Source organism: Pavona decussata, unplaced genomic scaffold, assembly GCF_977016875.1.
Source record: "Pavona decussata unplaced genomic scaffold, jaPavDecu1.1 SCAFFOLD_253, whole genome shotgun sequence".
In the NCBI taxonomy this organism is placed as follows: domain Eukaryota; kingdom Metazoa; phylum Cnidaria; class Anthozoa; order Scleractinia; family Agariciidae; genus Pavona; species Pavona decussata.
This window is the reverse complement of record NW_028145656.1, coordinates 455,134-476,947: the sequence shown is the minus strand read 5'-3', so window position 1 is coordinate 476,947 and position 21,814 is coordinate 455,134. Positions and strand designations below refer to the sequence as shown.

Genomic DNA, 21,814 nt, shown 5'->3' with positions numbered 1-21,814 from the left:
ACAAAATGCCCCTGCTCTAGGGACTTTGAAGCCATCACTGTTGTTGTTAAGGAGCTTTCGTTCAAAAACCCGCGCTCCCCCTCCGTGCAAGGGCTGGCTGGAACATTTCCGCTCTGTGAATGTCCCATCTCAGTAACCAATGCTCTTTCCGGCTCCTGGTCTGCTATCTCCGGCCCATGGTTCACTCAGTCATCAGCAAAATCATTTCTCGTTACTAGACCTCCATGCAGCAATCTATTGTGCGCTCTTTGACAGCCATCAATACCAAAGGGCTTACTCCGGGTACAGCGGTTGCTGATGCGATTTGTTCGTAGGCAACAGAAGCAAACTCTTAACTGTTTAGCTGTAAGCCAACGGCTTTAGACATCCATTTCTTAAACTCTTTACAACGCCACAGGGGGTGGTCTTTCCTGCAAGTCTCACAGTCAAGGTTGTTAGCCTTTCCTGGTGCTCTTGTCTGTCCAAAGAAGGTCTGCACTCGTTCTCGGCGCCTTCCTGTGACTCCACATAATGTCTCTGCTGCAACAGTCTGGAACTCAGCTTCTTGAATGATCCACTCTTGAAGTGTCTCAGCACACTCTGATTTCTTATGCTCAAACACCCATCTGTTGTAATTAGCAAGCATGAACTCGGCCATTTTCTCCTGTATCTTGATGTACAAAGACCCATGGCCAAGTTCCTCGTGTCTTCCAGCTTCTTTGAAATTAATGACGATCACATCTAGCAGGTCTTCTAATCTATCCAGATTTTTAGTATTACCATTACGTACAGGTCTGAACTGGTCTTATTCCTCCATATACAAATTGACCTGGCGACGCTGTCCACCATATTTTCTCTCTAATCTGCTCTTAGCTGTTTCATAGGCTTCCAGTGAAAGACCCAGGCTTTCGACCGCCTTCAATGCTCCTCAGACAGTTACTTTTTTAACTGCAACAACTTATACTCTGCAGTGGCTGGGGCCTTGTCAACACAAGCCATGAATGCGGCTTTCCAGCTCCCATGACACCGTTTGTCTCCACTGAAGACCGGAATTGATACTCTCGTTAATTGTTTCCACATATCCTTTCCAAGCTTATGATTGGACGATCCATCTTCTTTGGTTTCCGACTTTGTATCATTCTTTGGCAACGATAACCCAAGTTCGTTATCTATGGCACCATCGAGTTTGCATACTTTATCTTTAGCACCTTGTTTTGGCAGGGATAACTCTTCGTTAGCTTCCCGAATTTTGGTTTCAATCTCCTTTTGACGACGCGCGCCTTCTTCATCAAATTGTTTTCGAGCCCGATTGATTGATTCTTCCTTTTCACAAAATTGCTCCGCGAGGTCGGTCACATGTTGGGGCACTTTCTTTTTCTGTGAATGCAAACCCAATAGTTTCCCGGAAAATTCTGATGGCATGCAAACACTCTTGAAAACATTCTTGAGCTTTAGCAAATTCTTCTTCGATATCCTCAATTTCACGACTTGTTTTCTCCAGAGCACTACAATTGCTTGCTTTCGAATACAATTCTGCTAACGTTGACAGATCCTCAATAACACGTTCTTGTGCCTCATCCAACAGTTTTCGGAAATCTCGAATCTCAAGATGATTCGCTGCGATCGCATCTTCTAATAAATCCAGCACCTGATTTTTCCTCCTTTTAACGACGATTTCGATACAGCTTTTTCGACTTACCGTTCCTAGATCTTATCTAGCTGCAATTTCTTTGCGGGCATCGTCGGCTCAGGCACTGTCTTCAGTTTCTGCTCTATCACGAGCTTTGTTCTTCTTTTTTGGATTTCTTGGCATTTTGCCTTTCAAGAATCTCGCTCTGCTACCAGTATGGTTTTAAGTAACAATTCACCAAAACAAACCTCGTGGTCTGAAAACGACCCAAAACGTACTCTCAATCCTCGTAAAATTAATTCTAAACAACTTCATATACAGAACTTAAAGCATCCTCCAATGTATACTAAGAGAAGAAAAAGCAATACAGTCACCTAGTAGTCAACGCAGCTGTAAGTAAGATAGTGAATTGTGCTCTTTGTGTTGTCTGTCGGTTTTTCCAAGAAAGCATTGTAATGTTTCTTCTTAAGGGTACTTCCTGGGTTCGATAGGGTGATAAAGTGAAAAAACATTTTTTTCGACCAAATAGAATTTGGGGATTTTATCTAACATTTACTGAAAAAAAATTGAAAAATATTAAAAAAAGCGCGAGATATTTAGGAAAACGTATTTCCATATAAAAGTAAATAAATAAAAAAGGTGTCGTAATCTTCTTAGTGCGAGACGCCCCAGAGGAATTTTCGCAGCAAAACGCTTCATCCGGGAGCTCTTATTTCAGAAATAAGCATATTTTGTTTACATCTCGCCTGCAGAAAATTTCTCACTTCGAATTTTATATTCTTCGCGCTTCCCACATGGAAAAGTCATCTAAAAACGAAAAGAGCCTGTGGATAAAATCCTGGGAGAAGCCAGGGCCTAAGAAAAAGGGAAAGATAGGTTTCAGCGAAGATCAAAAACATGATCTTGCAGAGAGCAACAAAGGCTCTTGGTTCGGCTGAGAAACTCTAGTCGACGTTGAAGGTCCTGTCGAAGGTGATCACGAAGAACTGGAGCAGCGGCCTTCAAATTTATCCACTGTTATTGGATCAAGTACACAGAGGTCGATTGCCGTGCAAAAGTCCTGCAGGGTAACTTTGCAAGCGTCCTGTGAAAATATCAGACATCATATTCTGCATCCTCTGGGCCGATTTCTTTCTTCTGCAGCGAGATAAAACCAGATAACGTTTTACTGCGCGTTTGTAATGAAACATTGGCATAAAATCAGCAGAATTAGACCGATGAAATAGAACTCGCCAGAAGCGCATGAGCCCACGTGTAAATACTGGAGATAGCGCGTTCTACGTGGCCCTTTCTCTCGCTTTTTGCTCCGCTTTACGCTATCTTGAAGATTTCTTACGAAGAAATCACCATCGTACCTAAATAACAGTAAAAATGCGATTTTCTTTCATTATACATTTCCTTTGATGCGAAATGAATAATCGCTTTAGCTTGAAGCGTAAATTACATTACACGCAATCAAAACGAACAACCTACCCAATAGATTTCATCTCTGATATCAGTGCACTCCTCAAACTCTCCACTGACGCGCTTGAATCGGTTTCATTAGCCTTGGTTTTTCCCCGTTTTCCTGGTTGATTTTTACGTTTTCCTTTCGCCACTTTCCCCATCTCGCTCGATCACAACAGCGGAGTCTAAAACGTGTCTGCAACGCGATACTTTTCCCGCGAAATTCTGTGCTATTGTTGTTGACGCCATGGGGTCCTGTTGCTCGATTGGCTCGCCAGGTAATGAGGTGACATAATCTCCTGTGGAGGCTTGTTTTTCTTGCAAACCTTTATCGAGCGAAAACTCGCACTTGAATTTTGGCAGAGTATGTCGACTTCGAACGAATTAATAGGGTATGTAGTTTTGACGGATTGTCGTGAAATTTGGCCAGAAGATTCGAGGAATAATGACAAACAAAACGGTGTCAGGGAATTTTGATTTTCAAAATATTTTTCCCGTGGCGACTGTTAACGCAACACGCCTCAAATATTTTTTGCTACTCAAACTTTAGACGTGGATATCTAAATAACCAATCAGAATTTCGAAAAAGCCTGACAACTTTTTGTTGATTGATGCCTTGTGAATAACACTGTGCAGCGATTTCGTTCTTCGCGCGGCGTTTGATAACCGATTAATTCAATGGAACGACCATCAGTCGATTCGAGGTTCTACTGGCTCCTGGCACTTAAAAAAGGAAAAAATCGCTAAATTATATTTTTTATAGGAAACTACATTTATTAAGCTTTATAATGATATATAGTTTGTTAGAGGTTTATTAAAACTTGCACGCGTACGAATTTTTTTCCAAAGGACACCCGCGAACCCAGGAAGTATCCTTAAGAAGTGCGTAGTAAACTACATTAATGGAGACCTAGGTGAACCTGTTTTTCACTTCAATTCCTCATCGTCGCGGAATTTGTATGCTAAAATTGTCATAAAGTGTAACGTTAGATTGAAAACCTAATTCCAGTAATATATACTTCAAAACAACAAGTCATATATTACCTAGTACTGGACTCGGTGTCAGGGTCGCTGCTCTATTTGTGGTTGGTGGGTTTGTCAACAGAGTCACATTGACTGTTAAGAATGAAATTAAAAACGAAATGAATAGAGAGATCTTGTAAACCAGTTTGTCAAGGTGGTCCACTTACAAACTTATCTTCGATGCTTGTCAGGAAACCACCTGGTATTTAATTGCGGATCGACGGGAAATTTGGATGTGGCGGTTTTTGACAAGTACAAACGAATGTTTTGTAATCCTCAGTATCAGAAACAATCAGGGAAGATCAGTCAAACATTGGCTAGTTATTTTCTCTACATGTATCCAAAGGTCATAGAGGGCCTCTCAATAACCAGAACATTTTTATTATATTTCCAAGTAGTTCCATTTATTTTCAAACATTTGTGAGCTTAGGATCGATTACCAGCCGTTGTTCGCGAAATGAGCCCACGCTCATCCCCGAAGAGACAGTTGTACGCGTGACCTTGGCATTATTAATTTCGACCAATGAGAAACGTGTCTGCCCGAATCGAGCAGGCAACTTGAATAACATAAATTAGCTGTGAGAGTTATGGCGGATGAAGTGCATACAGCTTACAAAAAGACATTACCGCGCTTGTTACGGTTCGTAGACGACACCTTTACAGGAGTACACAAGGACGAAATCGTCGATTTTCACAAACACCTTCAAGTCTGCCGCACACTTGAGGAAAGAGCTGTGCAAACTACCTCGCCTGGCGATTAGCTCAGCTGTTTCATCATGTGTGCGGTTGCGTTTTCGAGAGTTTTTCGCCTCGCAAGGCCGTGAGGAAAACACCTATCATGTTTGATATTTGAGATTTTGCCTTGCGAGGCGAAATTCTCACGAAAACTCAACCGCACACTTGAGGAAACAGCTGAGCTGATTGCCTTGCTTGACCTCGCGAGGCAGTTTGCTCAGCTCTTCTCTCAAGTGTGCGGCAGGCTTAACAGACAGAACGCTGACATACAGTTTACTAACGAGATCGAAGAAAATGGTAAAATACCTTTTCTAGACTGCTTAGTTACCCGTGACAACAACGACAACAAACTAAGTACTACGGTTTACAGGAAACCAACACATACTGACAGACTACTGGACCAACCATCCTACAACCCTACTTCTCACAAAGCAACGACCATACAGACCCTAAAAAAAACAAGCGCAACTGGTTTGTGACACACCTGACAGTCTGGCAGACGAAAAAAACTACTTAGACAACGTTTTCAACAAGAAAAATCATAACAAGGACTTTGTTAGACGTAACACTTACAAGAACACTGAGCCTAACGTCACAAACAACGAAGTGACTCCTGTGACCACTGTAACCATACCTTAAGTAAGGGGCACTTATGAGACTATCACACGGATTCTACAACCTTACAACATCCGTGTAGCTCACAAGCCTTTTACCACTTTATGACAACTACTGACGAAAGTAAAGGACAAAGATGTACAACCGACAGGGCGCAGTTTAAAAGATCAAATGCTGCGACTTCCAGGCCACTTATATTGGTGAGACCAGCAGAAATTTAAACGTACTACTGATTGAACACAAACCAGCAACTAGAAATGGTGATATCAACAATCACATTGCTGAGCACCATTTACAAACGAACCACAGAATTGACTGGGAGTCTGCCAAGTGCATTACCTACAGTACAAATTACTATCAACGATTCACTCTGGAAAGTTGGTTTACTAACTTAGAACAAACGCCGCTCAACCGTTGCCTACAACTACCTGCACCATACAAACGACTTATTGGCAACAACAACGAAACAGACAAACAATGGACATTTTACTAACAATAGCCCCTCGGATTTGTTGACTAACAAAAGACGTATCGAAACGCACAAATCACTTTTTACAGGCTTCATAACCAATAATTAAAATCACGGCTTTCTTACAAACGACCAATAACATCTCGACTTCATTGACCAATCAGGTTAACAACCAAAGACATGAAGTAAATGTGATGGTATATTTCCAGCCTGGTGAATGAATGAGAATGACGCACTTTTTCCCGAGTATGGCTGCGTCACTTTCTAGGATAATACATCATTCTCAACCATAGACATATAAACCACCTACTGACGTTGCATAATCCACTCGACTCTGAAGATTACTTTCGCTCAGGTTGTCGAAACGCCAGTCAAAGTCACCTCAAACAGTCCTTTTCAGGACTACACTCACCCGGATGCTCGTAACTTACTTACTTATGACATGACTCCTGGGTTCAAACCATTTACAATTTTCGAAGTGGATAGTATGCAATCGTGTCGTTGAGAAGTTTTAGATTCAAAATCTCAATGCTGTGCAACGGGCATCGTTGAAAAAGTTAGTTAACATGTAACATGTATTCATTATTCAACCGACTGGATTGGGAAAGTCTCTAATTTTCCAAGCTGCGTTGATGGTTTTCGATGCTGTGAAACGGTCGAACTTTCAATCCATAGCTGTTGTTATTTCGCCCTTGATGACGCTGACACGAGAGAGGTCACCCCCAAATAATCAGAGCCAATAAATCGATTAGCAAATGCCACAGCGCAAGCGTACACAATGGGATAGACAAGCTAATCCAAATGGCTCAGAACGATAAGAAAATCTCTTATAGCATATTAATATAAACTACATTAATGGAGAACCTGTTTTTCATCGTACTTTTTTAAAACTGAACTGTAATTGCTAGCTCCCTTAAATCTTTAATTATTCATCGTCGCGCAGTTTCTACGTGAAAGTTGTCGAGAAATGTAACGTTACATTTTGAAAACCTAAATCTAGTAATATATACTTAAAAAAATACAAGTAATATATTACCTGCTGCTGGACTCGGTGTCGGCGACGCTGATCTGTTTTTGGTTGGTGGGTTTGTCCACAGAGTCAAAGTAGCTGTTAAGAATCAATTTAGAAAGACAATAAATAGAGACATCTCGTAAGCCAGTTTGTCAAGGTGGTGTCCTTTTGAAACTTATCCATTATAGCTGTCAGAAAACCGCCTGTATTTAATTGTGGGTCAATGGAAACTTTCTGAGAATCTGTTGAAGGCTTCCAAACATTTGTGACCTAAGGGAGCGACCTACGTTTTTGTAGAGATATATTAAAATGAATATATGAAACATATATTTAAACTGCGGGTGAAAGATTAAACAGAAGAAAGATTTTCGCAGTTTTTCGTTTTAAGCCGTCAAGTAGCATTGTTTTTGATAGCTAACATCGTTGTCCCTTTAATGCCGCAGTCAGCTTCCTGACCTCTTTCGTTACTGTTTCATGATTCGATCCACTGCCCATTCAAATTTTTTCTCTCCAAGTACAAAGGTCCTTCCCACCATGTGCCCTTACTAGCTAACTTCTCTACTGATAATCCTCTTGTTAGACGATCAGCTGAGTTCTCGTCAGTTAAAACATGCCTCTTGAGGACTTTTGTGAGACTGTATTTCTCCAATTCTGTTTACAACAAACGGCCTAAATGTCCTGGTTAGATGATGTATCTGCCATAACACCTTCATGTTGTCCGACCAAAACGTTATTTCGCGCGTTGCAATCTTCCATGCTTTCGATATCGCCACACTTAGTCTTAATCCTAGAATTGCGCCCATCAGCTCTAAACGAAGGATACTTGTGGCTGTAAGGGGTGCAACTCTTGACTTAGAAGCTACTAGGTGGACCCAAAAAGTCCCATTATAATTGTGCTGATATCTTTAATACACTACAGTTGCACACGCATTCAATGAGTCGCAATTAATGTTCTCTAAATGCTCTTATTTATTGAACCACCGCCCAGCCTTCTTTTCCTATTCCATCTCTAGCGGCAATTCATTAGTCGATGCCCGTGGACCAGATGTCGTGGAGCAAAACTTTTCCATGAATGGTATAAGGCGTCAGAAGTCCCAAAGGGTCGCAAAATGCGGTTATTGTTCTCAGAAAACTGTGCTTTATTTGGTCAAACATCTGTGCACATCTCCAGGTGGATGCACTCGGAACATGTTTTTTTTTTTTTTCACCCATAGTATTCTGGTAAAACCTTCAACAATTCTTCTGAATTGGACAGCCATTTACCTGCGTGCATGCCAGCCATCTCTTACAGCGTCAAAAGTTTTCTGTACTACTCTATCGCTGTCTTTTCGTGTGGAACTGAAATCATGCTAGCGTCCAGATATGCTCACTCTAGTATTTTCAACCCAGCCAGCGAAAAAATTTATTGATACTTCGTCGCATGTTTCTGTTCAACGGACTGCAACTGAAACGGCGACGAATTCATTCCGAATACCACTTAATTCAATTCATATTTATCTGGTACCTTGGTTTGGTCGAGCGCTAACCAGAAAAGTCCATTATACTGGCTATGTTTTGATACAGGACTTCTGTGGAGATACATCTCTGCTATATGTCACACACTAACGCTATTGCTTACTTGTGGAACCGTAGCAAAACGTTGAAAAGCTCTCGTTGTTACTTTGGTCCCTGGTGTATGACATCCCTCAAAGAGATCCCCTTTCACTTGGCTGACACTTCAGAAACAACGCACGTCTCTGTCGTTGCTTTTTTCGGCCTTATAACAGGAAAGTGTGGAGGGTGGCATGAGCCAATTGTTTTTTTCTCTGTTCTTGGGATCTTCATCACGTGACCTTTCTTCTGGCTTCTTAGGAATGCATTTCTCTGTACTTCTTAAGCGTCTCAGGGCTCATAGTTGTCCGGTAGCACTGACCGGTCGTCTATCCAAGGGATTTCGACTTCGTACCAACCGCTCTCGTATTCGATTGATCGCGAGCGCAAATTCCTCATTTTGAGTCTTAATGCTGACTCAGTACTTCTATCTCCAGAACTTTTTGGAGTTTACAATCTATTTGCTGCTTTTATCGTCAGCGCGTATAAAATAAGTTTGAGCGAAACTTGTGCGATAGCCTCCCAGATCAGTACTATTTGAATCGCTGATACATGTCCATCCAAGGTCCGTTAACCATGCAACTGTTTTTCCTGGCTTTCCTCTAACATCCATCACTGATTAATACCGATAAAAATGTCGACGATTTGGCGTGGTCCAAGGTAAAGTAATACCCTTTAGATGCTCCCACTTCTTCGCGTATTTAGCCCAGTTGATTACTCTAATCTTCCATGTATCGCGTTCTGCGATGAAAGCTACTACCTACATCTAAGCTTTCAAGTTTTAATTCGAAGATTTTTGTGTCGAAGCGAAGCTGTCGGTCCGACCATTTAGAACGTTAACGTTACTCTACGGTTACCCTATTGAAGTCCTAATTCAGCTGCTACATCACTGTTAATGTAAGTCTTACTACTTGCGTCGTCCAGTAGCGCATTGACGACAACTCTTCCTGTGCCATTTTTGATTGACTACTATAACTTTCCTCTGTGTAACATATTCGCCTCTAGTTTCTTTCATATGCATTGCTGTTTTGTGCGATCTCTCTGGTAAGACCTGTGTGGACTCCCCTTCCTGGTATCTCTAACTAAAGCTTCTTTAGTTTCATCTCGATGGACTTTTTATGGCTGACGATTGTAGCTGTCACTCCTATTGCTGTTTCTTGCAATCTCCGGTCACTCCTTTCTTTTACATTGTAGCACGCCTGTTGTGCGTCTGCTCAAACCACAAAATCGGGACTGTGGAAACTTTACTCTGTGGTGGGTCCCTCCTAGGCATCTATAGCAAAAACGTCGTTGCACCGCTTTCCGCCACCTCTTTTTAAAGGTTATAACTTAAAACTCGTTGCACTAAATGGGGTGGCTATTTCCACGGACTCTGCATGTACGGCAGCTCTTACTAAGCCACTGGTTTGAAGTCAGGCTGCGAATGACCTGGTCTGGCCAAGAAAACATCTAATTTCTGTTCGGGTACTGGAACAGCTCCATATCCGTTGAAGCGTTTCAGCTGGTTCTGTCTGGCATTCGGCTCCTTGTATAACCCATTCTTGTAATCTTTCTACGCACTGTCGTTTTTTCTGTTCAAAAATCCATCGATGGTGCTGTTCTAGTAGCACAGTAGCTTATCATAGAGCGATCCATTGCCCAACTCCGCGAGTCGGCCAGCCTCTTTAAGGTTGATAACTGCGATGTCTAGGATATCAGCGAACTCCTTTATATCTGAGGGAGCCCTGCATTTTTCGCCTCAAAACCCTGAAGTGAAACAGTTGCTAACGCAGGGCGTGTAACTTCTTGAACTAGGCTGGCGTACCAAACCTTAATTCAAATTTGGGAAGCACTGAAGTGACTTAGGAGTCACTTTTACCTGATTTAAATATTACAAACACGAGGATTGACGAGAAGTAATTTCATGTAACTTGAAGAAGCCTGTCCTCCGTAAACTGCTCTGCTACCTCCCCTGAGGTACGCTTTCTATCTTACACCAATACACCGTAAGTATTCACTGAGTATTATTGTCGCTTTTGCAAATATAGAAACCAAGGAGTTAATTCGTCGGTAACAGTTGATATCAAATTATCGACACTACTCATTCAATACCCAATAAATGGGTACGCAATTGCAAAAATCAATACTTCAATGATTGATAACGCCTCAACGAAGCATAGATAACAATTACCCGGACATGTACCCTCGCAGTAGAACGCACTGAATCCGGTATAAGAGGCATTCCCATCTGATTTGAATATTACGAACATGGGGTTTGAGGAAGAGTAGAGTCCTTCCTAGGGGGGAGGGTGACCACCATAGAATATTCCAAGAACCTCCCCTGCGGTATTCTCTCCATCATAGACGTATCAAGCGTCCGTGTTAATTTTCACTGGAGTGAATTGCTCTGCCATTTCGTGCGGGCAATTTCACGGATCGCCGCGCCACATGCAAACATTAACAGCCGAAATGTCAAAAATGAAAATAAACAGATGGAATGCCGCGCCGCAGGCGAAAACCGGCTTGGTGGAATTTCTGATACAACTAACTGCACGGAAATGACTTTCTGGGTACGTGTGACCAGATGTAATGGAGGAAGTTCGAAGGAACCTTTCCTGAGAGCGACAACCTCATCTATTTTGATTTGGGCTTATCCACGCGAAATGAGAACAAGGAATGGGAATTTTAAAAATGCCGTCATTTTGCCGAGTAAGATTGCTCACGCGTGACAAGCATGCGCACTCATTTTGCCGCTGTCTTCCTACCAACAACACATGGGCAAAATGAGTGCGCATGCTCGTAACGCGTAAGCAATCTCACGCGGCGAAATGGCGGCATTTTTAAAATTCCCTTCACTTCCACAGATGTTTCCTTTCAGGTCCAGAACTTGTAATAATACTCATTCGAACTTTGAAAATACCCGTGAAAATTAATCTTTAATTATACGAGGACTCATGCGATTACATATACTAATTGTGTGCAAAAGTTAACGGGCCGTGTTTACAACTTTTACGCTCTAGGAAATGAAAGCTTACAAGAAAAGTCTTTCCTGGGTGACACTTTGAAATGTTTTTGTCGTTCTTATCTACAACATCCATTAATCAATACAGACTCTGAGATGCAGGCATTACTAAGTTCTTACCTGATGCTTCTAAGACGTACACAAAGGCTAACAGGACTAAAGCTTTCAACCACAGCATCTCTGGGAAGGGAAAGCAGGTTGAGTCATATTAACATATGAATTTATTTATATTATTTTTTCAAAATGAACACCCTTCACATTGTTTTGTTTCCTTTCATGAGGCCTGACATCGATCACATTTGTTCATTTGTGATCAAATCACCCCAAGACTGCGGTCGAAATTGGGAATTTGTTAAAGCTGTAGAACTTATCAATGCTACCAAAAATCTGGCAAAATGTTCCCTTCTTCATTTAGTACAGCCCAGTAGGGGAATTAACTCTAAATGACTTTTTCTCATTTTTTTTTTATGTCAGTTATCATTCTCATTATCAACACCACCACTAGGATCATCATCCTCATTATCAACAAAAGTCAAAAACCGCGAGGTTTATTTAACAAATTATATTTTCTCAATTTAATTCTTAAAAATGATTTGGTGCTTATTCTAACTCAAATTTCTGTAAGGCTGATCGGACTGCGTAGAAAAACTTAACAGGACAGCGACATGATGGAGACCAAACCGAGAACCAACAGAATGCGGCAACCGTGGACAGCTGTTTCGAGCTGGTTGGCTCTCGTCAGCACGGTGTAGCACAGCAAAACGTAGAACACCAACGCGAGTGGAGTGGTCTACCAAATGCACGTGGTAGCCGATTTCGGATGGGCCTAAATTCAGACATCCGTCCACGTCATTGCGCGTGACTACGAACAATGAACAAAAAAACTGAAATATCATGTCGCTGTCGCAATAAGTTAAATGAGAAAAACAAAATTTTCCTTCACAAGTACATGGCCAAACCATGTTGAAAAGTACAGCATATCGGATCTAAAAAGATCTACGGCCCAAAGCATAAAAGCAAACAATAAGCAAGGAACCGCACAACGAAAATGCTGCAAGTATACGCAGGATTTGTAAAAGATCTAATCAGCCAAAAATATAAATGACTCAAATTTCTGCAAGGCTGATCGGACTGCGTAGAAAAACTTAACACGACAGTTATGGTCTGTGCACGTTTTCACGTCTTCGTAAAATGAATTTGTTTTGGTACTCATGTCAATGAGAAACATGCAAATTACTCATTTTGACAGTCTTAGCTATCGAATCTCGAATCAATTCATCAAGTATACAGAAAAGAGTCCATGTCAATTAATTTACCAAATAGTACATGCCTGCAAAGCATGTTAAAATAATACATATTTCCATAGATGTCAGCCATGCCCGACGTGGCGAATCTCTTAGTAAATAAGTTGTTTTCAATGGAAAAATAGAGTAGATTTTTATAGTCGGTTCTGAGAAGTAATGAGTAGCTTATAAATACATAGATTTTATGTTACATTTAATCGTGTGTAAATAATTATATTCTTCTTCTTCTTATTATTATTATTCCTTGCGAAGCGAGGTAAATAGATTTGTTGGGGCGAGCCGAAGTTGAGCCTCGCGAATTCTGTGAAGGTGTCCGCAATGTTGCCTGGCAACAGTGAAATACAAAGTATGAATGACCTCAGACAAAGGGAAAGTTGCTAGGCAGCAACAGCTTGGAAGACAGACAGGCGTCACACTGCGTCAGACGCATTTTGTTTGAGTAAATATAATATGTTTAAGAAAATATAAATTCATCGAATACGATGGGTATTTGCATACATCGGAAAGGTTTTGCGCTCAGTGCCGGCTCAAATTTCAACTGCAATGTTTTTCAATATTTACTGGATGGAAATATCTCTGTAGAATCTTTTCCCTTTCTTCCAGAAATATTTTTTTGTGAAAGATTGCATTGAAGAAATTACACGTTTTGTGGCCGCGGTAAAATAGTTTTCCGTAGGAAATAAATTTATCAAACACGACAGCGCTGCGCGCCCGTTGTATATTTCGTCGTGTCAGAAATAGATTTCAACCGCAAACTAGCCTGTGGAACTACGAAAAGACCATGCTAATCAAAATAGTTGCCATGTTCAGAAACGTTTTTATCTCCTCATTTGATGGTACAATACGTGTAATAAAAGAGCGCTTTCCACCCAGCCCTAGCTTCGCAGGGTTTATTTTTATTATTATTATTATTATTATTATTATTATTATTATTATTATTATTATTATAACCCTTTGCTCCGTTTTGATTACAAACAAACCGCTTGTTTAAACCGTTCGAAAAAAAAGTGAAACATATACTTAGAAACTTCAATGTCTACTCAGCTGGACTCTCATACTGAATGATTGAACAGCCAATGGAGAAATCTCTATTGACCGAATTTTATCAATGTATTGTGTTAAAATTCATATCTCGTATAAATAAATTTGCAAATAAAATCAACAGTGAGCTAACTGAATAAACCTAATCATGTCAGCAATATAATTCATTTTCGTGGTACCTGGATATCTATTTTAATATTTAAGTAATAAAAATGAAAGTGAAACATACGGGATATGAGAAAGCGCACAAAACCGTTCGTGTTCGTAAATACCGTGCAAGGTTTCTCTCACATCAGCGTCAATTACTGAATAACTCGACTATGAAAGTTAAACGTGAATAGGATACAACTGTGATATAACTCACCTGGAAGACGAAGATCGATCCTCTTTTTACCGAGACGGAAGTCGAAGCGTAAGTAGCATCAATTGCACGTACTGTAATAAGGCCCTCCACAGCTGCAAAAGGGAACATCAAAACTATTATTTTTCCTACTGAGAAAAATAGCAGTCGCTGGCGTGTTGTATATTTTATCTTAAATTGACGACATTTGGCTAAATTTGTGCCTTTTTGAATGACTTCAAATAAAGAAACTTTTTTTATTCCATACGCTTTGCCAACATTTCAGTTCGGAAAAACGCTTGTATTTTTGTGGTTGTGTTTTGCTGGTTCAAGGAACCCTAAAAGTTAGAAAAATTAAATGTTAATTGTCTTTTTCGATTGTTATGCATGCTAACGTCAAGTAATTTTGTTTTTTTATCAACAGATGGTTTTTTCTTCTTCCTTCAATTAACGTAGATCAAAGGGAAAATGATTCGTGTTATGGAAATCCTAGGTTTTCTTTGCTGTGCACTTTTTTTGCAGAGTAACAGCGTGTAATATTGATTGCATCGCCCAGAATGGCTTTTGTTCTCGCGACATTTACATAGCTGATTGACTTAAGGTGGCCGAACACAGTTTGCGCGCGCTTTACAGATTCTGCTAGCGATGCTATTAAGCGCTCGCTAAGGTTGTGGTAAGCAAATACTATCGATTCCTCGATTTTATACTAAATGGATCACAAAGGTGAGTTTATCTCTTAAAAGAACTCAGTTTCTTGTTTGTGAATCCTTCTTCATTTATCGCTGAACAAAAAAAGTGAGTTCACGAAGAGCTAAGCCTTTTTGTATTCTTTTCATCTTTGCTGAGAAAATCTAATTAAAAGCCACGCATGCGCATTTGAGCAAAAAATTGTGACTGGTTGATTTAATGGAAATAAACTGTTTTCTAAGGAACCGCTCGTTAGAATTTCGTGAAATTTGACAAAACAGTAGTTCTCTAAAAGCGTAACTCGCCTACAAACAAAAAACAAAATCTAACAGAGGGTGTCTTCAAAAAACATTAAAGCCCAAAACCAACATTTACAGGAGATCTCTCTGTTAAAATTACATGAAAGCAGCGTCACTATGTCAGTATTTTATGAGTTTTTTTGGATAAAAAAAATGGAAAAAATCTTACGAGTGCATTTTCTAAAAATTAAGGAAAACCTTTATTTGTGGACGGTTAATAGCTTGCTGTGTTGCCATGGCAACGGCACTTGCTGAACAAGAAGTATCAAAATTTGTTCCTTCTTAGTTAATTTTGCACCATGCTAATTTCGAGTACTCAGAAGTACGTAGTTTTCAAATAATGTTTACTAACACCTGTATACTTAAAAACTGTGTTCGGTCACCTTAAGTCTGTCATTGTGCCCATGATTATTCAATTAACCATGAGCGGTACGAATTTCATTGGCTGATATAAACGCGGACTGTGCGGCGGGCTACGCGGCGGGGAATAGCAGTTTGCTCATTAACATGAAAGGGACGAATGATAAAAATAATAAACCTCAGTGGATATTGTATTCGGTTTTGTTTGGGTTATTAGCCCCTATTAATGTGAATTTACCCTTTTCATAAAACACAACAACTGTCAGGAAAAGAACTGTAAGGTTTTGCCACCGAATCTTACAGAACGAAAACAACTTGCGTGCCTTAAAGGGAAAGTATCACGCAAATTTGCTGTCATTTCAAAACCTAAAAATGTTCGTCTGTCAGCAGAAACAAAGAAAGAATTGTCAAGTTTGTTATAAATTATGACCCCAGTGCAATAAAACTGTCAATTAGTGCCTCTGGCCAGAGACAGAGAAGGCCGGTGCGGATTGAAAGTTAAAAAAAATATTTGGCTAATGTTTTTCAAGTTTTCGCATTTTTGTTTCCAAAATGCGCTAGAACAGATCATGAGTTGTTCCTTTCAAGAATTGAGTTGATTTATTTCCTCTCGTCATTCTAGAATTATTTGGCAGCTGATTGAATGTCTTATTTCATCATTTTTAACAAAAGATGTCAAAAACCCCATGATACTTTCCCTTTAATCTACTTGCCGCTCATGAGCAAACATTATTGTCCACATAACTGTGATACTGAATGTATGCTAATAGTGTCCCGTTCGACAAGTTAGTTGGAATGAGAATAACTAAAATACAGTATGCATAAAATGTTCTTTTTTTTTTACCCTCGGAGGCCAAAATGATATTTACTTCACGAGTATGCGTTTCAAAAAATCTGCCCATGCTTATTTCCTATGTAAGAATTTCAGCGACATCTCGTCGAAATCATGGTTATCTCGCCGAGATCTCGCCTATCTCCACGATAACGGTGATCTCTGTAAGATTTCAGTAATTTAAAGCGAATTTTTAGAATGCAACGAGACAGGCTCGCTTGCCTCCGTGACAAGAGCGATCGAGAAAACCAATAGAGGGGTTAAGCGGCAGACGTTCTAGAAGTTACGACTGCCAAGCGGAAGTCTCTAGAACTAGTCCGCACACACAGCGCATGTCATTACATCCTCGTGGTCAAGTCCAATCTCGTCTCCAGAGCCCGCTTTCCTTTTGGTCATTACCAAGAACGCGGACATGCGCAAAAGAGAAGAACTCTGGGCTCGAGAGTGGGTCAAGTCCCGGACGCCAGGACGAACAGTGCTAAGAAATTACAAGTTAAAAAATTGAACCATGTTAACTACAATACATATATACAAACATTTACCTTTCTCGTTCTAATTAACATGTTCTATTGTACACTCTTTTGTAACCTTTGGCTATTTTGCTAGATTTATTGTACGTTTGTCATTTATCTTTGTTCAGCATTACATTATTTATTCAAATGTTACTTCAAATTAATTCTACTTTCAACTGAAGATGGCCGTTGCACGACCGAAACATGTCTTGTAAACTCAAATGTGTCGTTATTCTTAAAGAAATAGTTCAAGTAATAAAAATGAAAGTGACTTTTAGTTTAAAGTGCATATGGTCAGACTAGAAGATTCAACCGAACATACGGGATATCAGGAAGCGCACAAAACCGTTCATGTTCGTAAATACCGTGCAAGATTTCTCTCACATCAGCGTCAATTACTGAATAACTCGACTATGAAAGTTGAACGTGAATAGGATACAACTGTGATATAACTCACCTGGAAGACGAAGATCGATCCTCTTTTTACCGAGACGGAAGTCGAAGCGTAAGTAGCATCAATTGCACGTACTGTAATAAGGCCCTCCACAGCTGCAAAAGGAAACATCAAAACTATTATTTTTCCTACTGAGAAAAATAGCAGCTGCTGGCGTGTTGTATATTTTATCTTTAATTGACGACATTTGGCTAAATTTGTGCCTTTTTGAATGACTTTAGATGATTGAAGGTCTTATTTCATCATTTTTAACAAAAGATGTCAAAAACCCCATGATACTTTCCCTTTAATCTACTTGCCGCTCATGAGCAAACATTATTGTCCGCATAACTGTGATACTGAATGTATGGTAATAGTGTCTTGTTCGACAAGTTAGTTGGAATGAGAATAACTAAAATACAGTATGCATAGCATGTTCTTTTTTTTTTTTTTTTACCCTCGGAGGCTAAATGATATTTACTTCACGAGTATGCGTTTCAATAAATCTGCCTGTACTTATTCCTATGTTAGAATTTCAGCGAGATCTCGTCGAAATCGTGGTTATCTCGCCGAGATCTCGCCTATCTCCGCGATAACGGTGATCTCTGCAAGATTTCAGTAATTTACAGCGACGTTTTAGAATGCAACGAGACAGGCTCGCTTGCTTTCGTGACAAGAGCGATCGAGAAAACCAATAGAGGGGTTATGCGGCAGACGTTCAAGAGGTTATGACTGCCAAGCGGAAGTCTCTAAAACTAGTCCGCACTCACAGCACATGTCATTACATCCTCGTGGTCAAGTACAATCTCGTCTCCAGAGCCCGCTTTTCTTTTTGTCGGCACCGAGAACGCGGACATGCGCAAAAGGGAAGAACTTTGGGGTCGAGAGTGGGTCAAGTCCCGGACGCCAGGACGAACAGTGCTAAGAAATTAAAAGTTAAAAAATTTGTTTGTTTTCTGGTCTGTACATAACATTTTAGCGAAAAATGATGTATTATTCCCAATTGCTGCTAGAGAAAGTGAGCCATAAAATTGATTTTCGGCACATTTGTGAATACAATAGCCAATGATCTTTCCGCTTTTGCTAATTCTGGCTGAGTACAATTCAAATAATCTTAGCTATATTATTTTTATTTAAAATCTCCATTAGCGTATTTATTACCTTCAGCATTCAGGACTATTCTCTACTTTTTGTGGCTACTTTAGCTCCGCATTTTTAAAATACACATTTTGAAGGAAAATTTGCAAATATTTCTAAAAATCGATACAAATGCTGAATTCACTTTAGCATTACGAAAACTGTTAAAAACAATTAAGAGGTCAGTTTTAGCAGTGTCGATTTCCAAACAATCTGGCTTGCATTTGGAGTATTTCTGTTCGCCTTCATCTGTCATTAGGAAATAGTGTGGCTTATCAAAGCCCTGTCTCTTGCCTCTTTTAGCGAAGACATCTTTCATATATAAGCTTTTCTGCAGCGACGAGGAGAAGACGCCCCGTATTTCCAAAACTTCAATTGCTTAAACTTCCACGGGTTTTGGCGCCAAAAACGCCGTACTTGATGCACGCGCGCGCAAAGTCCTTGCCGTTCGTGACCTCATAAACGTCTGCCGCTTTAAGGTGGCCGAATACAATTTTCTAGTATACAGGTGTTTGTAAACGTTATTTGCAAACTATGTACTTTTGCGGGCCCGAACTAAGCATTACCACCTGTCAAGCTCGCGCAAACTGTGTGCGGCCACCTTAACATGAAAGGGATGAACGATAGAAATAATCAACCTCCGTGGTTATTGCGTTCCGTTTTGTTTGAGTTATTAGCCCCTATTAATGTGAATTTGTAAACCACACATTTGTCAGGAAAAGAACTATAAGGCTTTGCAATTAAATGTAAATGTAATTTAAGGTACTCGCCGTTCGTGAGCAAATATTATTGTTCATGTAATTGATACTGATTGTATGCTTACAGTGCCCCTTTCCACAAGTTACGTTAGTTCTGTCAATTAAGATCATAGTTAATAAAAGGCAATGGTTATGAAGCCTGACAAATTTCTTTGTTTAATATATGTTTTTGTTAGCACTTTTGGCCTTGAGTGTGCACAGACGACAATAGATGTTGAAATGTGTTGGAGCAGCACTAAACAATACAAACATTCCTGTTAAGATATTCAGCTGTTGTAGTATGAACATTAAATCAACCGATTGTGCACGGTCGCGGCCCTCACGACATAAATTGCAGCACCATTGTTTTCATGGCAAGGTTTCATAACCAGTCCCTCAATTAACTATGATAAGATTAAAAAAGTACGCATGGGATGCTATTTCCTTTACCCTCCGAGGCTAATTGATATTTACTTCACGATTTATAGTTCCGGTGTCCGTTAAAAGAAAAAACAAAACAACAACAACAACAACAACAACAACAACAGCAAAATGCACTTGTTTATTCCTTTGTAAGAATTCATCCAACGAGATCTCGTCGATATCATGGTTATCTCGCCGAGATCTCGCCTATCTCCGCGATAACGGCGACCTGGTAAGATTTCAGTAATTTACAGCGAATTTTAGAAGGCAACGGGACGGGCTAGAAATCGCTTGCCTTCGTGACAAGTGCGATCTCGGCAAGAAAATCAATAGTGGGATTCAGCCAACCGGAAGTCTCTAGAACTAGTCCGCACACACAACGAAGGTCATTCGCCCAGAATGCCCATTGTTCTCATTGTTGCCCAACATTCGTTCAACAAAAGTTTAACGGATGTTGGGCAAATGTTGAATGAACGGAGTGTTCAAACGGTTTCAATGCCATTCAATATTTCCAAGAACGAAGAAAATGTTGCATCGATGTTGAATGAAAGTTTGAATCAATTTAAATTTGATTCAAAACATTTTCAACAAGCTTTTAACAATGTTAACGACCTGTTCAAACGCCCCCGACATCTGGTTCAACAACTGTGTTGAACGCATAACGCATGTTGAAGCAGATGTTGAAACCGTTGAAACGAGCCTTCTTGCTGCAAACGTTTCACAACGTTATAGCTAAATCCTTATCCGAACGGCCGGGAAAAGAACTGTGATTTTTTTTTCATTGAATCTTACAAAAAGAATACAACTTACGTGTCCTTAATATACTCGCCGCTCGTGAGAGAATGCATACAGTGTCTCTTTCCACAAGTTGGTTATAATAAGAATGACCAAAAGTGCAGTATGCATGGTATGTTACAAATGAATGCTCATGAAATGAAAGAAAGTTTTCAAATAGTGCCTCGGAATGCTTGGTGCAAGCAAAGCCACATTCAGTTGTACGGGGAGGGCTTGTTTCAATGAGATGAAGAGGTGGAACGCTGATATAGGTCGCAGCGGAGAATTTGCATTTCAAAGCTGTTTGAATTTTAGCCCCTGAAATTTTCCAATTGTTTTGGATTTTCTTTTTCTTCTTTTTGGGCGAAGGGCGAAGGGCGGGAAGAGGGGGTAATTAAATTCCTAATTTTACGTCAATACACTAGAAATGAGCTTGTTGTTAAATAAATTCTTGAAAACAAGGCCTTCAACCTGTCAGAAGGCATAAATTCCACTTGGAGTTGGCCTAACATGCCGTTTTTTTTGTTAAGAAATGCGGCTTTCATCTCTTAGGGCCTCTAGAGACCAGGAAAACTGTTATCGATAACTTTTCAGTTGTCGATGACAAAAATTGTCGATGACAAAACACCTCTTTGGTGAATCACGTTATTGACTAGAAATACCGAAAAATAAAGTCATTGACAACAAAGTTGTTTTCTTTTTCAAAAGTTGAAACATAGTTGTCGATAACCAACGCGGCAGATGTTATCGACAACTCGCTTTCTCCCTTTTGTGGGTGTCATCGATTACTTAAGTCTTCTTAGCCATTTTCTACACAATGTACTCATGCGCATTACTAGGCTACCTCGAAACATACAGGTTTTCGACAACTAAAACTTTTCGTGTGCGAAAAGGCATGTCGATTCAATTAAGTTGTCGATTGGAAAAGATTTTACAGTCTCTTGATAAATCAAATTCTAGCAGCTTGTTATCGGTGGTCCAAAATGCCGTCCAGACAACTCTGGAGACGTGCTATGTAGCACTGATTATACAGACGGCTATCTTTAAATTATTTGTTGTTATGGCAGCCATTGCATAAAAGGACATCTATTGATTCAGCGTTTGGCGTTCTGCAAAATACCCCTGCTGCTTGAAAATTAAACCTCAATTCTACTCAAATAAAAATACTATCTGTCATACAATAAGGTACATTAAGGTAGTAAGGCATCCTCTTGAACCCCCAAAACCCGTTTCAGCAGAACTGACATTTTAAGCTACATGGATGTGAGTGGGGGGTCCAAAAAAAATATCAAAATGTTATGTACACTGTAGGTAAATATTCAGGACGGGATCGGCTATTTATCGAGTTTTGATAGTTTTCTTCATGCTCAAAATATTTTTTCTGTTGTTATTATTCTTTTTAGTTTTTAAGATGATCGAGGCAAACTGTCACTGT

At 39.9% G+C, this 21,814-nt stretch overlaps 1 protein-coding gene across 1 annotated transcript in view; it reads right to left on the bottom strand.

Annotated features, from left to right (window-relative positions):
* Positions 1–17,436, bottom strand: part of LOC146456898 (neuropilin-2-like) — a 54,191-nt gene extending 36,755 nt beyond the window's left edge. The window contains exons 1-4 of the mRNA XM_085092532.1: positions 17,333–17,436; positions 16,691–16,841; positions 14,210–14,301; positions 11,621–11,680 (exon numbers count right to left, since the gene is read on the bottom strand). Coding sequence (XP_084948658.1) covers positions 11,621–11,678 — 58 coding nt within the window. The 5' untranslated portion in view covers positions 11,679–11,680; positions 14,210–14,301; positions 16,691–16,841; positions 17,333–17,436. The remainder of the gene's footprint in view (positions 1–11,620; positions 11,681–14,209; positions 14,302–16,690; positions 16,842–17,332) is intronic.
* Between the last annotated feature and the right edge of the window lie 4,378 nt (positions 17,437–21,814).